Source organism: Periplaneta americana, chromosome 1 (genome assembly GCF_040183065.1).
Source record: "Periplaneta americana isolate PAMFEO1 chromosome 1, P.americana_PAMFEO1_priV1, whole genome shotgun sequence".
NCBI lineage: Eukaryota > Metazoa > Arthropoda > Insecta > Blattodea > Blattidae > Periplaneta > Periplaneta americana.
The window spans coordinates 190,256,883-190,274,712 of NC_091117.1; the positions used below are offsets into that span (position 1 = coordinate 190,256,883).

The 17,830-nt window shown below is 34.9% G+C and overlaps 1 protein-coding gene across 1 annotated transcript in view; it reads left to right on the plus strand.

Moving 5' to 3' along the window:
* The first annotated feature begins 1,555 nt into the window (after nt 1-1,555).
* Nucleotides 1,556-17,830, plus strand: part of LOC138705775 (U-scoloptoxin(01)-Cw1a-like) — a 47,830-nt gene continuing 31,555 nt past the window's right edge. Inside the window, exons 1-2 of the mRNA XM_069834410.1 lie at nt 1,556-1,713; nt 8,971-9,039. Coding sequence (XP_069690511.1) covers nt 1,708-1,713; nt 8,971-9,039 — 75 coding nt within the window. The 5' untranslated portion in view covers nt 1,556-1,707. The remainder of the gene's footprint in view (nt 1,714-8,970; nt 9,040-17,830) is intronic.

Consider the following 17,830-nt stretch of genomic DNA (forward strand, 5'->3'; position numbering starts at 1 on the left):
ATATGGCATTCAAAATACGTTATTTAAAAGGGGTGTTATAAGGGGGCCTGAATTAAATAAATCGAAATATCTCGCTTATTATTGACTATTGTGAAAACTGTTACATAACAAACGTTTCTTTGAAAATGATTTCCGATAAGTTTTATTCTTTGAAAAATTTTGATAGAACTGATATTTAATGGGATAAATGAGTTTTAAAATTAAAATATCTGCCATCTAACAAATGACTTCGTCTATAAGGGGCCTTGGACAACAACAATCGAAAGCTATGAAACATAGCCTACAGAAAATGTTTCTGTGTTTGTATGAAGTGATATCGGAAGCTAAATTAACCGATTTATATAATTAATTAATATTTCAACATTGAAAAATGTAGTTTCTGTATAATGTTATTACAGTACCTTCTGAGTGAATCGAGAACAGGTAATATTAAAATAGCTTCTTATGCACAGAAAACTTGATAGGCTATTCTGAATATTCGTTCCTGTATTTTTTAAAATAATGTTTATGTACACATTAAATCTAAATGATGTCAATCTTCATTAAACTATGGTTGCATGTAATAAAAATTAAGAAACATTTTAAAGGAATTGTTATTGCACCTAATGAGTGATCTCTGGACCAAAATGATCGCAATTTAATTATTTAAATACAATTTACATATTAAACGATTTATCCTTCTTTCAAGTACGAATGTTCCCTGGATCAAATGTCCTATTTTAATTATGTGATTACTTTATATTTTCGGGTGCAGCGGAGCGCACGGGTACGGCTAGTTTTATTGATAATTAATAATTAATTTTCATTTAGCTGTTTTAAACAAATTTTAAATTATATGTTTCAATATTAAATTATCAAACTATTAGAACATAAATATGAAACTGCTGCTTTTCTTGAGGAGTTATTTAAGAAGAAAATCATAACTCCGAATTTGCTTCTGAGGAAGCGGGGTGTAACTTGAAGTGAACTTTAGGTACACATCGACCAGTCATACTTGTAAAGAATGAAAAGAGATCATAATGGTGGTGATTATGATGATATAATAATAATAATAACAATAACAATAACTATTTTATTTAACAACATTTTTAACTGCAGAAGTTATTCAGTGTCAGAATTCAACATTGCCAATAAATTCCTAGATACGGTTCTTTTAAAATGCCGCAAATATACGACACGAGACTCACAGCTTCACGTCCCTCCTGGCTAAGAATATTATACCCTTTAAAATACATCTCCTTCGGTCGGATTTGAACCCGCTAACCTCCGGCTCTAGCGGCTAGCATGGTAAACATTAGACCCAAGCACTTCTGGAAGAATAAGAAGAAAAACACGAGGTAGATAAATAAATAATGTTAAATAAATAATGAGAACGAAAGATAAAATGTAAATAAATAAAACAAGAATAGCCATAAGAACTTTAACTTAGAATTAAAGCCAGTAGCTTAAGTGTTGCGACGACAACTTCCTTGCTGCAACGTATGAATGGGCCCCCTCCAAGTCTTGAGTAACAATCGAGAGTGGGATCCTGGCTATAAGAGAACCTCCGCCTTGATGCACTCTCTCACTTTCTTCGACGTCGCCTTGGTAACGAAAACATCTTCACTTATTTTATTAGAGTGGACGTGTGTTGTTTCTGTGAGACTTACACTCTGTGGATTTACTCGTCGGTACGCCGTTCTGGGTAGACTCGTCATTATTCCAAAAATGAAGGTAAGAGAAACATACGAAAGTCCTGAAATCAACCATAAAGCTGTCAAAGTAATTAATATCAAACTTTATTTTTTTAAAGACGAAAATATAGTTTAAAATGAGTTATATACATTTTTCAGGGGGAAAAATACAAATTCATTGAAAGAATATACAAATTTTTGGTCCAGTTTTCTGAATTAAAACCTTCTGGGGTGTTTTCAGTGTCATGCTTGCTTATATGTTTATATATATTCCTATTATTTAAATGTATATAACACAAATGGAATTACACTTGCAATTGTTGCAACTTATTTTAAATTAATATCACAAAATTGGAAAAGATAATGTATTTATTTTCAGATCTCATTGTATTTTTAACGCTGAAGATAATGTCAGTATTATTGGCATGTTATTATCTCTTCCTCTTTAGAAAAGTCAGCTATCTTCTAAAGCACACCTTATGATTGAGAGTGTTTTGCTAAATTAAAGGGAATCAATGCCTTAGCTTCGAATACAAGGAATTTCTAGCAAGTAATTTTCAAATTATGTTCATTTAACATTTACCTTCTTGAGGAGCATCCCAAGCACATTGATTTCATAAGAGGTTCTTCAAAATTACCGTACACAATTTGTCAAATTTCAACGGAGTGCTCGAATAAAATCGAATTATCATGTTAAAAGTACTTTTATTATTATTTGTATAATCGCATAACCTCAAAATTTAGTTCCAGACGTTCCAGTAGAAATTGGGAAAATGTGTTCAGAGGATTTTTAAATGTAGATTTCCGATGAAATATGAATAATTATTTTTATGACGATTCATGTTATTCAATGAAATTATATATTGCCTGACTTTTATCAGATATTTTATATATCTTATTATGAATTCTTTATTGTATGTTTCGATTGAAATTTCGAAAACAATGAAAGTAATTCGGGAAATATGTTTGTTTCACTTATTTAAATATTTAAAATGAAAATAAATATTAAAATATTTATAACATTTTGAAACAGTTTCATTAATAATAATAATAATAATAATAATAATAATAATAATAATAATAATAGTAATAGTAATAGTGCAATAAAAGTTGAAATTTGTGTGCTATGTATTAATAAAACGTATTATAGTAGGCCTACCAAATATTTGTAATTTCAAAGAAAGGTGTACTGTACATGTTTGATCAGAGGATAAAGGTAACAATACTATTGTAATTTGTTTAGGTGAGGGGTTTGGACTTTTTTCCATTGCTAGTTGTCACAATAAAAAAAAATTAAGACACAACGTTTCGAAGGGTGGTTCTCCCACCATTGATGAAAGACACACAAATGGAGGGGGCCCCCTCCTTTTGTGTGTCTTTCATCAATTTTTAGCCACTTCACGCCCATCTTTTTTATTCCGTTTGGTTTAGTGCCAACATACTGCTAATGACTTCGGGTTTTTCTTAATTAGAATCTCCACCGAAGCTAGGAATCAATCGATCAGTCATACAGAATAGCTGTACGTAACGATCCCAACAGTAGGTTTTTTTCCTTTCTCTCCTTCCTTTCACCTGAAGACGAAGGGAGAACCACCCTTCGAAACGTTGTGTCTTAATTTTTTGATTGTGACAACCAGCAATGGAAAAAGTCCAAACCCCTCACCTAAACATTAATGATCCACCATTGCTTTCCAACCCCTCATTTAGATCAACACTATTGTAATTTATTGAGTAGTTGGTCATTTTCCTCTTGACAACAATCTGAGTTTCGAAAAAATAATAGCTTGCTGCATGGAATTCAGGAGATCATATAGTAATGTTTGTTAAGTATGAACAGCACATCAAGTCGGAATATATGAAGGAAACCCTTCCCACAGTCGCTTTATTGTAGATTTTCCTTAAGTAAAACCACAGTCCTGTTTGAAAAAAGGAACGTCAGCGCGCAGTTGTTCCCCGTGTGACGTATTTCTTTGTACAGTCTGGTGACAGAGGACAATGTGTAGCAGTCCGCACTTCTTCCAGAGACGTATGGGCATGAGCGAAAAACGGCAGTACCGTTTAGTTTTTTACGTTCGGAATTAGAACCAGAATGCTTTACGTAGAAGGAAACTCGTTCGTAGATTTATTATTTTATTTCATTGAGTTATTTTACGACGCTGTATCAACATCTAGGTTATTTAGCGTCTGAATGAAATGAAGGTGATAATGCCGGTGAAATGAGTCCGGGGTCCAGCACCGGAAGTTACCCGGCATTTGCTCGTATTGGGTTGAGGGGTAAAATTTTCTTTATCCCGGAAAAAACCCCAACCAGGTAACTTGTCCCTACCGGGATTCGAACCTGGGCCACCTGGTTTCGCAGCCAGACGCTCGTTCGTAGATGATTTTATAACAACGGGATACATCAGTAATTATATCCCAAACTTTTTAATTGATTATTCAACGACATTATATCAGCTGCGAGACTATATAAGCGTCGAATTATTTTTGGGTTGGTATTGTAATTTAGAATACCATAGGCTACATCAGGGGCGTACGCCGACCCCCCCCCCCTTGAACTTAAAAAATTATATGCTCAGGTTTGAGTTTTCTTTATCCATAATCGTTTTCTCTTCTCTAATTTTTCACTGCCAGAGTAACAAAATCTACATCGACATAAGGCATAGTCTTCCTACCTCTCCTTCAATATAATCCCTATGCTTAGTACTGCGGCATGTTCGAATTATAACAATGCTATCTTTATTATAGCGAGACCTACCGCCTAGTACCGACCTTGTAACAAAATGAAGCCGACACAATATGAAGTGTAACTTGTGTGTTAAAAATCGGATGGCTGTGAGAAAATTACGTTTCAAAGATTTTATAAGGATATTCATGAACATGTTCTATTAGAACATAGCATAATATTAATAAACATACCTTAACATAATAATACTAATAATAATAATAATAATAATAATAATAATAATAATAATAATAATAATAATAATAATACACAAAATTGAAAATACCGATAATGTAAATTGTAAACAATTTTAATAATGATCCCTTCTCTCTTGACAAAATTCTGCTTAGGGGCTACATCTCCGTCACACAACGAAATTAGGCCATTTTTATCCTTTCGGTCTCAGCTAAACGGGGTCTAGAAGTCATTTCTGTAGACGTTCTGGTCTTCATCGTCCTTGAGTGATATTGTAAGAGTACTTTTGGTATTCTATTTGTTGTTTGGTGGAATTTACCCACAGAGACGAGAAGGTTAGGTATGCATAGAGTGTTCGTTGTTGAGAGAGAGAGAGAGAGAGAGAGAGAGAGAGAGAGAGAGAGAGAGTGCAGATGCATGTTAGGAAACTCTGCCGTGGTATAAGCAGGGTGAGATTGTAGCTTTATATGATTAACCAATCAACGAATCGCAGTGCAATGTAAACAAACCAATTGCCGAAACACAATGCTGAACCCTACGCACGACAAACATATCCCCATTCAATTGCATTTGAAGGTCTTACACAACCTTCCATTGTTGTGAGTCTTAACCACATTCATTGTTGTTTAGTCAACTGTCCGAAGACAAGTCTGAATTTCACAAGTGATACCAACAAGGCACCAATTGTGAGGCAACTAGGCCAGGCGATAATGTGGTAGGGTGGCCAGTTCCTTTCAGCCTCCATTGCATATATCGCCGACACATTACACTGATCAGACATTCATGGGCTATACACCAATGAATTGAGCTTTCTTCGCCCACTCGAGATTTTCATCACAGAGTCCCATTCTTTATATAGAAATCCAACATAATCCACAAGTCAGTCCTCTTCATAACTTGCTCGTTTGTGTAATTTAGTGATGAAGGTCCTTATTAGTCCAATACCTCGTTAATTAGCCAGAGCCTTCATCATGCAGGAAGGTCTCCTAGCCTGAGCTGCTCAGAGCCATGAAAATAGAGACCGGCTGCTTATGCATCTCTATTGTTCTGTTGGGAAGTAGCGTGATGCATCTCGATTCCCGCTGAGCGGATTTTCATTAAATTTAATTAGACTTCTGCTTAAATTTCATAATTGATTTCATTGCACGTTGAATGAATAACTCCTGTCAGCAGAATGAGTCTCACGCGTCTGCTCTGCTCTGCAGGTTGTTTGTTTATAATATCCAGTTTCAAGTGACAGCGTTATCCGGTTGCAAATCTTACAGACCCGAGTTGAAGGCCAGATAAAGCCATGGTCTTCCTGAACCGACGCATGCGACGTGCGACGTGCGAGGTGCGAGGCTCGCCTCGCACAAATTCGGACTACACGAGAGATAGTGAGTGGTTTCTATGGCTGCGAGGTGCGCAGACCTCGCATCCCGTAGCCATAGAAACCACTCACTATCTCTAGTGTAGTCCGAATTTGTGCGAGGCGGGCCTCGCACCTCGCACGTCGCATGCGTCGGTTCAGGAAAACCAAAGCTTAAGAGAATTGAATATATTTTATCACCTTCTCAATGTAACCTGGGCGTCTTTTCCCCTACTTTGTATTTATTCCATCGGTTACTAGCTTGTTTTTGTTACTGTTGTTGTTGTTTAGTCAACTTCAACTGTCCGAAGACAAGTCTGAACCTCACAAGTGATACGAAGAAAGCACTACCTATGAGGCAACTAGGCCAAGAGATAATGGGGTGGGTGGCCAGTTCCTTTCCCTCTTCATTGCATACGTTACCGACTTGTTACATATTACACTAGTCAGATTTCAGATGCATACACAAATTGAAGGGTTCAGAGCCATAGTGGGCCAAGCGCCATTTATTAGAAACGGAGAAAATAAGGGTTAAAGTTAAGTGAATACCATAGTTTAATTAAGATTTACATATCATTTAGTTTTAATGTGTATACTTTATATTACTTGCTATATGTTTCCATTGAATTATGGTAATAACTTCATTTTAACCCTTGTTTTCTACGGTTTTAGTAAATGGCACTTGGCCCAATATCGTCAAGTGAGATTATTGCCTGATATAATAGAAGTACGTACATATCAGTCAGAACCTCAATCAGAAGATACTAGCTTCTTTGAAATTGGTAATAGCGAGATGGTATTGTGCGAGATTTGCCGTCGAATTACCTGGCATTCGTCTTAAAATTGGGGAAAACCTTAGAAAAACTTAACCAGATATTGAGATGAAACGAAATTCGAACCCATGGCCGAGGACAACTTCAGAGCATGAGTCCAGCTCACTATTTGTTTTGTTTTAAGGAGAGCGGGTAGTGATGCCTGTGCAATTAAAAAGTTTCAGTACAAAAGTTTAGTTCAATATTTCTAGGCTTTCAGTGCTCAGAGTGGAACAAAAATGTCCATGTTTATGCAATCAATCATTCTGAATTCAGTGGTGTAAAAGACCACGTGCCCTCCTTCCCTTAACTTTTGGAACAGTCATGGAAAATGGTATTGGCCGGATGACTCCTACGTGGGTACTTGTCCCGATACAATCTGTGAGCTTATCTACTGTCCCATTGGCTCATCCATATTCGAAAATCAGGTCTGCTTATTCCGCTCTCGTGTACTCCTCCATTTCACTAGGACAGATCGACTGGACACTGCAACTTGTACACATACACTGCTGTCTACAGACGTGCATATCAGGACCGACCATGTCCGTTACACATTACGCTATCTGCATTGCTTTATTGTAGTTTCCTGTCCCCACCCCTCAGACAGCGCACTGAATGGAATACTGTAGGTAGACAACGTAAACAACGTCAGATGAATACAGTATGTGTAAGATGTACAGATAAATACACATAAATAAGGTGTACAGAGGAATAAAATTATTTCATTTCCACAGAACTATTTTTGCTTGTAATTTTCGACTCGGTCATTTCCGGACCAGGGTTCCTTATCTCAAATTGATACATGTGCCCTTTGCCATCATCCCTGAAAGTTTGTAACACCACCTCGGAAACATCCTGTATACTGTATACAGAATGAACCGTAAGCAATGCCATTAATTTCAGGGGGAAAAAAAAGTTGGATATAGTTTTGCTCGTTTTTACTTCCTTTTCGAGATCAAAATTGTTTTATATGAAACATTTCATAGCGTGTTTTGGGAAAGCCATTGATTTAGTTCCAAATATGCTCAGTCAATTTAAGAGAGCAATGTATTATAGTAATAAATTATTCAAAGAATTTTAGTTTTGTCCTTTAAATGTGCAGAAATTTGATCCGAACAAATGTAACTTTTCTTTCTGCAAAGGAATTTTACAGTGTGACACTTGTTCGGATCAAATTTGCGCACGTTTAAAGAACAAAACTGAAATTATTTTAATCATTTATCACAATACACTGCTCTCTTAAACTGACTGAGCATATTGGGAATTAAATCAATGGCTTTCCCAAAACACGCTATGAAATGTTTCTTGTAAAACATTTTTTATCTCGAATAGGAAGCAAAAACGAGCAAAATTGTATTAAACATTTTTGTTTGAAATATCTCAAAGAACAACCCCCTGAAATTAATACCATTACTTACAGTTATATATACATAGAGACCCAATATATCATATGTTGTGTGAGTGTGTATGTATATATACAATCGTACTACGAAAATACATGGCTCACTACAACTTCACTCTCAGAAAATAACATTTTTATTTATTTATTTTCAGGGCCTAGTCCTAGATATTTTGAAACTTACTAACTCACTTTATCTGTCTTCTTACATTTTTGTTTTTCATTGATGATCGGAGTCCTCTATGGTCTTTCGAGACATTATCTTGTAGACACATTTGTATTGTCAGTTGAGAAATTAGCCCACAGAGGTCCACACCTGTGGAGTAACGGTAAGCGCGTCTGACCGCGGAATCAGGTGTCCCGGTCGGGACAAGTTACCTGATTGAGGTTTTCCCAGAGTTATCCCTCAACCCAATATAAGCAAATACTGGGTAACTTTCGGTGCTGGACCCCGGACTCATTTCACCGGCATTATCACCTTCATCTCATTCAGACGCTTAATAACCTAAGATATTGATAAAGCGTCGTAAAATAACCTAATAGGAAAAAAAATCCCACAGAGCTATCATCCTATAAAGAAGGAATTTGATGAGCGAGGAATTGGTAATCGAGAAATTTTTCCTGAAGTTCTTCCCATTAGAGCTAGGTTTTATCCTTTCCGTATACCTATGACATGAAAAATAAGTTTTAATTCCCTTTTGAAGAAGGACTGTTAAGAATTTTCATCTCACATTAAAATGCCATGATATTATGGCTGATAACTTCACGTCACAACACTTGGACAAGTACTTCATTCACTTGGTTTTTTTTTTTTTTTTCAGATGCTGTGCTCGAGATACGCGCTGTGTGCGGCCGCACTCTTCGTCATATTTTCCATATCAACGAGTCAGGTAAGTGATATAAGTATTTTTATATTAATTCGAATGCTTTCTTAATATTGATAATTGCTTTGAAAGTAAGACATGAGGAAGGAAGTCACGCCGGCGCATCGGGTCGGATCGCTGTATGCAAACCGCAGATTTGCCGGCGGAAGCAGATTCGAGTGTGGTTCAGATGAGTGTCTCCGTGATTCATAAGTCTGAATCGTTAAGGTTGAGGAACCTGTTCGACGTACTGAAGGAAACAGATGAAGAGTTCGCGGGAAAAACGATGAATGTCACATTTCTATTAAGGAATAGATAATGATCTAAAAACTGCAAGATGTAGTGCTGTTTCTATAGAAAATAAAGGAAAGGATTACTGTATTCGTGGTGATAATTCTCCTTTTTACCATTTTTCATAAGAACAACATTAAATTTCGCAGTGATTCATTGAATTAGATAATGACATCAACCTTAAGAAAACTGTGACATTCATCGTTTTTCCCGCGAACTCTTCAGATGTCTTTATTTTCTTGTCTGAAGTAAGTTTCATCGCGGGAGGATTTATAAATTTTGAAACCCGAGGCCATCCTCGGTTTTAGGCCCTGTCGCTAATGTTATTATTATATTATTACCTTATTATACTATATTTACAATATTACTTAATTATTACTTAATTACTTACTTACAAATGGCTTTTAAGGAACCCGCAGTTTCATTGCTGCAAGCTCGTCATCGGTCTCTATTCTGAGCAAGATTAATCCCCTCTCTATCATCATATCCCACCTCCTTCAAATCCATTTTAATATTATCCTCTCATCTACGTCTCGACTTCCCCAGAGGTCTTTTTCCCTCCGGCCTCCTAACTAACACTCTATATGCATTTCTGGATTCGCTCGTACGTACTACATGTCCTGCCCATCTCAAACGTTGCTAGGAAAACGTGTACAGCAGATGAGCAATAATAATTTCAGTTGGCGCATACCGTAAATTCGTGCAACCATTAAATCACTTATTAATTAATTAATTAATTAATTAATTAATTTATTTATTTATTTATTCATTCATTCATTCATTCATTCATTCATTCATTCTATGTTTCTTTCTTTCTGTCATTTTCCTAACTTCTGTCTTTTCTACTTCATTTTGTTGTTTATCTTTTTGTTTACTTTCGTTTACATCACGCTTCTCTTCTTTGTTCCTCCTTTCATCTATTCCTCATTTCCCTTTCCTTTCATTCTTTATGGTTGCTTCTATTTTTAGTTTATTTCTTTGTCTATATTTTTGTACGAAATACATTTTACTTATTAAAATGTCATTTGTCTCCTCTTTTAAACTATCAATAGAATTATTTATAATAATAACTGTTAATAAGTCTCCTTTCTCAGTATTTTGTGTCCTCTCTCATACTTTCTTATTTAACCCTTTGCAGCACAAATTAATTGTTTATGTTTTTCATTTCATGGATCATAACAAAGCTTCGATCAATTTTTGTCAACATTTTTACTCTTAACATAGACATGGAAATTCTACTCATCCAACCAAAAAGCTAGAAACTAAAGACACTAAAACAATACGAAATATACAGACACACAAAAACACATCCAAATGAAATTCTCAACACACAACTCAATTTCAGAACACACACTCTTTGACTCCACATTACAGTACACAAACACACCTCAACAGGAAACAAAACAAAAGGCGCCAAGACCAGCAACAACCAGTTCTGAAGAAGGCCCATAAAAGACCGAAACATGTTAACCAGTTATGATAGAATTTAACACGAAAAAGGTATATAATAATAATAATAATAATAATAATAATAATAATAATAATGATTTATTTTAGCTGGCAGAGTTAAGGCCGTAAGGCCTTCTCTTCCACTCAACCAGCAAAAAGTATATATACATATGCATGAACTTACGAAGAATTCAACAATTTGATTTAGATGAGAGTTACATGTATACAAGAGTTATTTACAAATTAAACAACAAAATACTATGAACTATTAATTAAACACTGAAATAAACTGTGTAGCAGAATTAAACTAAAATACATAGAATGTTAATATATTTCAAATGATATTAGATAATAGAAAGAGATTATTATGAGACAATTTTGAAAATACAGCACAATCAGGATGATGTCTAAAGAAAAAAGTAACAATGTAGTCAGTGATATTTTAAATCAGTATGATTGGAGTGAAATGCTAATAAGGTTATCTTTTAAGCTGTTCTTAAAGTTGTTTGTTGTCTTGCAGCCCCTAATACTTTGTGACAAGGGATTCCATTGACGCGAGGTGAATATTGTAAAAGATGATGAATAACAAGATGTTCTATGAAGAGGTATACTTAGCGTGCCACAGATAAGTGATCTGGTATTTACGTCGTGGTTCGAGTATAGATAAGAGAAACGAGACGAAAGGTAATTTGGTGTTTAAGTGTGCAGAATTCGAAAGAGTAAAGACAAAGTGTGTAAAGTTCTACGTTCTTTAAGTCGGAGCCACGAGAGACTTGCGAAGGACGGTGATATGTGATCATATCGTCGGATGTTGCACACGTATCTGACGCACATATTCTGAGCTCGCTGTAACTTGACTGACAATTCAGAACTTAGGTCACTTAACAAAACGTCACAATAATCGAAGTGCGGCGTTACTAGGGTTTGCACTAGGGTAAGTTTTAGTTGCTGGGGCAAGAAGTTTCTCAAGCGACTCAAACAGTGAATGGAGGAACAGATTTTTTTTATCGTTTCTTTAACTTGAAAATTCCAACTTAGATTATTATCAAAAAAGAAGCCAAGATTTTTTACGACAGATGAATAAGGGATTAGCGTGTTGTTAAGAGTAACAACTGAAAGATTACTGTTATTAAGGGAGTTAACTAAACGCTTATGTCCAATAATTATGGCTTGAGTCTTACTTGGATTAAGTGCGAGTCCGAAATTGGCCGCCCAAGTGGAGACAGTGGCTAGGTCACAATTTAACTTGTCAATCGATTCATTGATCGTATATATGATTGATATAATACATATTCGGAAGATTTTTACTATGCATACAATTTCAAAACACAGATGACACCTTTATGTATACTCAAGAGGTGGTTCGTATCTGTGCCATAAAATTTAGAAAGAAAGAAACCGGTGGTTCTTCTGAACAACCACTATGCTGGTAAGGGTTAAAATATAATTTAAGCTTCCAATATTTAGTGAGATGATGCGATGTGAGAATGTACACATGAGACAGCAGGGCAAACGGTAACAGACAAGCTTTTTTGTCCAAAAATCTCAATTTCAGCGGGAGAAGAACTGGATCGTGCTCCAAGAGGTCGTCAGCTAGCTCTAGCTTGACCCGTGTCCATTGTGACAGGAAGGTGAAGCGAGGTCGGTATGCTTCACTCGCCCGCACGAGTTCTGCTTGTAGCAAAGCATGATCCTTGCCGGTGGCGTCTCGGCTGGCGTTTTCTCCTCCGCTTTCCTATGTTCACCCGCATTCTAATCAAAGAGCGAGAAAGTAAAAGAGGTTCGAATGTCTTCTCTAAGCATTTTAACGAGTCTCTTTTTTCTAATTTCGTTCATTCTAACCCTTCTTGCTCTTTCTCTCTTTCCATTTATAAATACGTTCTATCATTAATTGAGGAGTTTGCCAGAAAAAGGGCGCATACGTCAATATGACGAATTGAGATACAGGCAATCTAAGATTTTAAAACGCACCTGAATAAAATGTTATACACGCACGCAGCCCTGTCCTGCAGGTATGTACAGTACAGACGTGGACAAATTATTAGCAAAATTTAAGATTTTTATTATATATTTTTACAAAATATGATTCTTCAATTTAGACTACAGTTGACATTTTTGTGTATTTCCAAATTATTAGCAAAATTGAAGATTTTTATTGTATATTTTTCAAAATTTAACTCCTCAATTTGGACTACATTTGATATTTTTGCATATTTACAAATTATTAGCAAAACTGAAGGTTTTTATTGTATATTTTTACAAAATTCGATTCTTCAACTTGTACTACAGTTAACATTTTGGATATTTCGAAATTATTAGCAAAACTGAAGATTTTTGTTTTATATTTTTACAAAATTTGACTCTTCAATGCAGTTGACAATTTTGCTAATTTACAAATTATTAGCAAAATTGAAGACTTTTATTATATATTTTTACAAAACTTGACTCTTCAATTTAAACTACAGTTGACATTTTTGCATATATCTGTCTACTGCAATGATGGAAATATCCAAAATTGTCAAAAATTGAAAAGTCAAATTTTGTAAACAGAATTATCATAAAAATCGTCCATTTTGTTAATAATTTGTCCACGTCTGTACAATCAAAATAAAATTTCGCTACAATAATTATTCACTACATTTTAAACCGTTTTCCCGGAGAAGGGCGTATAGGTCTATCCGCCTTTCTTCCGGCAAAGCCCTCAATTACTATTTAATCAGTTCTAATTAATTAATTAATTCATTCATTCATTCATTCATCCTTATATATAGTCCGGATCAGTTTACTTAATACCCTAAAGTGAAACCTAACCATTTTTTCCCCATTATTACACATGCTAGTGAATTATGGTGATTTTCTAGTTTGAAGATTGAATTTTCTTTTGCCAACTTTGTTTCTAATTTCGGTACTGAGAAATACTACAACTGGTAGTGATTTTCTGTTATGTTGGCAGCAGTAACAGCCATTGACAGTAGTGAAATTTTATAAAATTAAAATTATTCTAGATTTCTCAGCCGATTATGGAAGCTAGTGAAATTTGAACGTAGTAATAGTTAATTAATATCAGTATTAATATTAATATATAATAGTTATTTTATGTGTTGCGTTACGTTTGTGGTTACAATTGAAGATTATAGTCTGATATGTGTAAATAAATATTATAACATACGGTGTGATACATGCACTTGGGTGATCGATAGAAATGCCATTTCACATTTTAATTAATTTCTTTCGTGTTTAGATTTTTATTACAGTAATGCCAAAGAGAGAAAATAGCATGTACGGTGTTAAAGAAAACACTTATTCTGCAGTATTTGATTACTTCAGTTTGAATATAGACGTTTCACGCAAACATTGAGATTTTCTTAAATTCCCTGTTATTTTTTTAATGCTTGTTTGATTTAATTCCCTCCCTTATTAATTTATTAAGTTCGGTATAGTCATTTTTCAAACGTCCTTCTCCTTTCCTTATTCTGTCTTTTCGCTGAATATTGTTTATTGATCAAATACTACACATATATCGTTTAAGAATGTAATCTTTGTTATAAGATGGAGCAAATTCAGGCATTATAGAATGGAAATTCTGAAGGAAAATAAGTGATAGAAGGAAAACTGCCATGCCGTTGCTTTATACACCAAATTCTCACGAAATCTGCTGAAAATAAACTAATTCAAGTGCCTTCTCTAAACATATTAACAATCAACGGATTCACAGTTAAAATAATTGTGTGCACGGAGTTGAAGAGGTAGGCATGCTAGCGCAATGTTCCGCGAGACTGGACCACGTAATTAAGCCGTCCAGACACCGCCTGTGCATCTCAAAACAAACAAATGTCGCAACGCTTGCAATTTATCTGAACGTTGTTCCGCTCAGCTAACCGCCCGTTAGCAAGCCCAAGGCCGCTGTATTGTTGTGCTCGTTGCCAGGCGATTCGAAAATTGTAAACAAAAGAGCATCTGCATAGTTACGTAATGGATGTCGTTAGTGTTTCTCATATCAACAGTTATTCAAGCAATAAAAGTAGGCCTATAATGTGAAATTCTACCACTTCTCATTAATATCCTAGCAACTAGACACACGCTTTACTATAAAGTTATGTAAAACAAGAGAAGAATCTGTTATATTTGATTTGAAATTATTAAAATTCGTGAAAGTGGTATGAGACAACTAATCACCATGTTATGAAACAGATTTTAATAAACGGTTGGTACTTGGATCCGCATCAGTCGACTGTTGCAGGGGGATCTATGACTGACTACGATGCAACAGTACTTTCTCAGCACGGAGCTTATTTCTGAAGACATTTTGAGCAAAAAATGTCATATAAACATAGTACCTATTCTCAATATTTTCAGAGTTACAATAACTTAAAGTTGTTTGTAAAATACGTTTGTACGAGATCGTGCGTATTTACTTGGTTTCCGCACAAAACCAACCGGCGGAAAGTGTAAAATTCCACATTCAGTATTCCCAACCTAACACACATAACAATTTCCCTCTTCTTACCGCTTAAGCGCCATATTCATTTTACTGCTTTAGGCTTTTAACATATTATTTTTAGAGACGTTCAATATAGTAATAATTATAAATTGGAAACTTACTACTGCAATTTCACCTAAATTGCACTGTTAATTATTGTTTTTAAATATTTGCAAAAATTAAGTAAACTCTACAACTCCACTAAAGTTATTGCATTCGTGATGCAAGTAACATTAAGGAAGCCGTGAAAAATCAACAAGATTCCAGATGCCGATGTTATTACTGCAATATGTTATATAAGTAATATTCTTAAAATATTAAAATGAAAAATAAATCATTACATAACCTTACCGTTTGTTTTAAGTTCGCATTTATAGACTGGGGGAAAAAAGACAGACGTATATCACGGCCTGCTGGAGTATAGTAAACACAGAAAACATTTTAAAGCAACAATGTCGGAGATATATATTTTTGTGTTGCTAATTTGCCGTCATAGAACAGAAACCAAGATGGAGATTTCATTGCAACTAATTAGAAATTCCTCTTTCAGGTATGTAATAAACGATCTTCGCACAAAATGATGTACTATACAACGTTTCGCTTTTTCAAACTTTTCCTGTAACATGAAAACTTCAACATATCGCTCTTGTAACGCATATTACTATTTTTCTTTAATTTGAAGGTAAAAGAATAATACAAATAGAGAATGAACTATTCAGAAGTATCATTTCTTTAATTGGCAAGTATTATGAAGCTAAAAATGTGCTGTGAACTCCTTAGTTGCTTCTTACAGACATCTTTTTCTATTTTTAACTAGAAAATTACATTATTCTTACGCACTTATCACCACAATTATTACAAATCACACAACTTCCAACGACTTAATTATTTGAAGTTCAATTTTGCATCCTAATTTACAGTCTTGGAGAGTTCACAACACATTTTAAAAAATGTCGCCGTCCGCTTGAGTACACTTGGCCGCACGCTTGTGAACGGCACTTGTCGCTCTACGTAACTGCATACGGCTATCTTTGATTTCCGTAGCGCTCGCGCTGGCTGCTGACTGCACGCTGACCAAGATCACGAGTTCACAGCAATGCGTTCCAATAACGAAACGTAACTCTGTAAATATTGAGAATAGGACCCATGCTTATATGACATTTTTTGCTCAGAATATCTTCGGAAATAAGCTCCGTAAAGGACGGTAAATCCTCGTGAATTACCCTGTATATATATAGGCTCTATAAGTTAGTAGGTTATCAGAAATGGTAGCAATAAGCAAGTAGGTTCATGTGAATTTGTAGCATAGGCCTATATTCACTAAAAATATATATTTACAAATGAAATCTAATGTCTAAAGAATGTAATTGGTATGTAATCTAGAAAACGATATGTTATCTCTTATTTGGCTGGATATAAAGTGAATTCATTTACGCAAGGCTTTTGATTAATACATAGTTCGGCGAAATTAACTACATAAAAGTAATATAATTTGTAACATAAAAAAGTTACGAATTTTTGTGCAATGCGTACATCGTATAATGGGAAAGAATTCGCCACTTTGTAACAATTTTGTAATTGAAACGGCTACTCAAAAGGGGTCCAACTAAAAATTAAAAAAAAACCTTTTTCCATTCTATTTTATTTCTTTAAATAGAAAACGCCTCCTGTTTTTATCCTTTCTTCACAGTCAAAATTTTAGAGCGATCGTAATTAAGTTCAGGAAAATGTACGTCCCTGCTCTACATACGTCTAGCTTGATCATGTATGGATTTAAAGTCTTCGACCTTATTGCCGAGTATAATTCTTATTTCATAGTTCAAGCGTAACGGCATAAAGATACAGTATTATTTAGCTGGTCACTAAAGTGTGAAGACCTTGTCATGTGGCGGCATCATTATCATGACGTAACATGGGGCGTAGGTCCCGAGTTCGTCAATTTAAGGTGTAAGTATCATTTGTGTTTTCTATAATTTTTACATCCGTTTTGAATTCTAAAGGCGTGCGTTAAAAATGTCAGCCGTTATTATTAACATTGTGTTTGGATACCATGAAGTAATTGCATTTTTAGGCACGACCGAGTTCTGAATCATTGCTTATTTTTTTTGTACCCAGAAAAAAATCGGCATTTTAAGCGGTATGTCTTATGGTTTTAAAGAAAATTCATGTGAAGCGATAGCATTTAGACAAGGAATGCTGGTGTGAAGTTTCGGCGTCGTGTTAGACCCCTTCTTGCGGAAATGCCGTGATGCATCTCTCTGAAAACTGTGCCATGTCTGGAAAAATATGATCTAGATTTTGTTTTAGGCTACGAAGAGAGAGGGAATAATAATGAAGACTGACAAAAAGAATGAAAATGACAAAGGAATATACGGAGATTTCTGGTAATGATCCTGCTAAGCTACGCGCATATTCGCAATAATAATAATAATAATAATAATAATAATAATAATAATAATAATAAATTATAAGATATATATTTAATGCCATCAAAATAAACATACAAGTAATGGTATACCTTCCTTCATATTGCTGTATACAGATACTCACCATAACTAGAAAGGCAGAAAATAGGAAAGACTGAAGAATGCTGGGTTT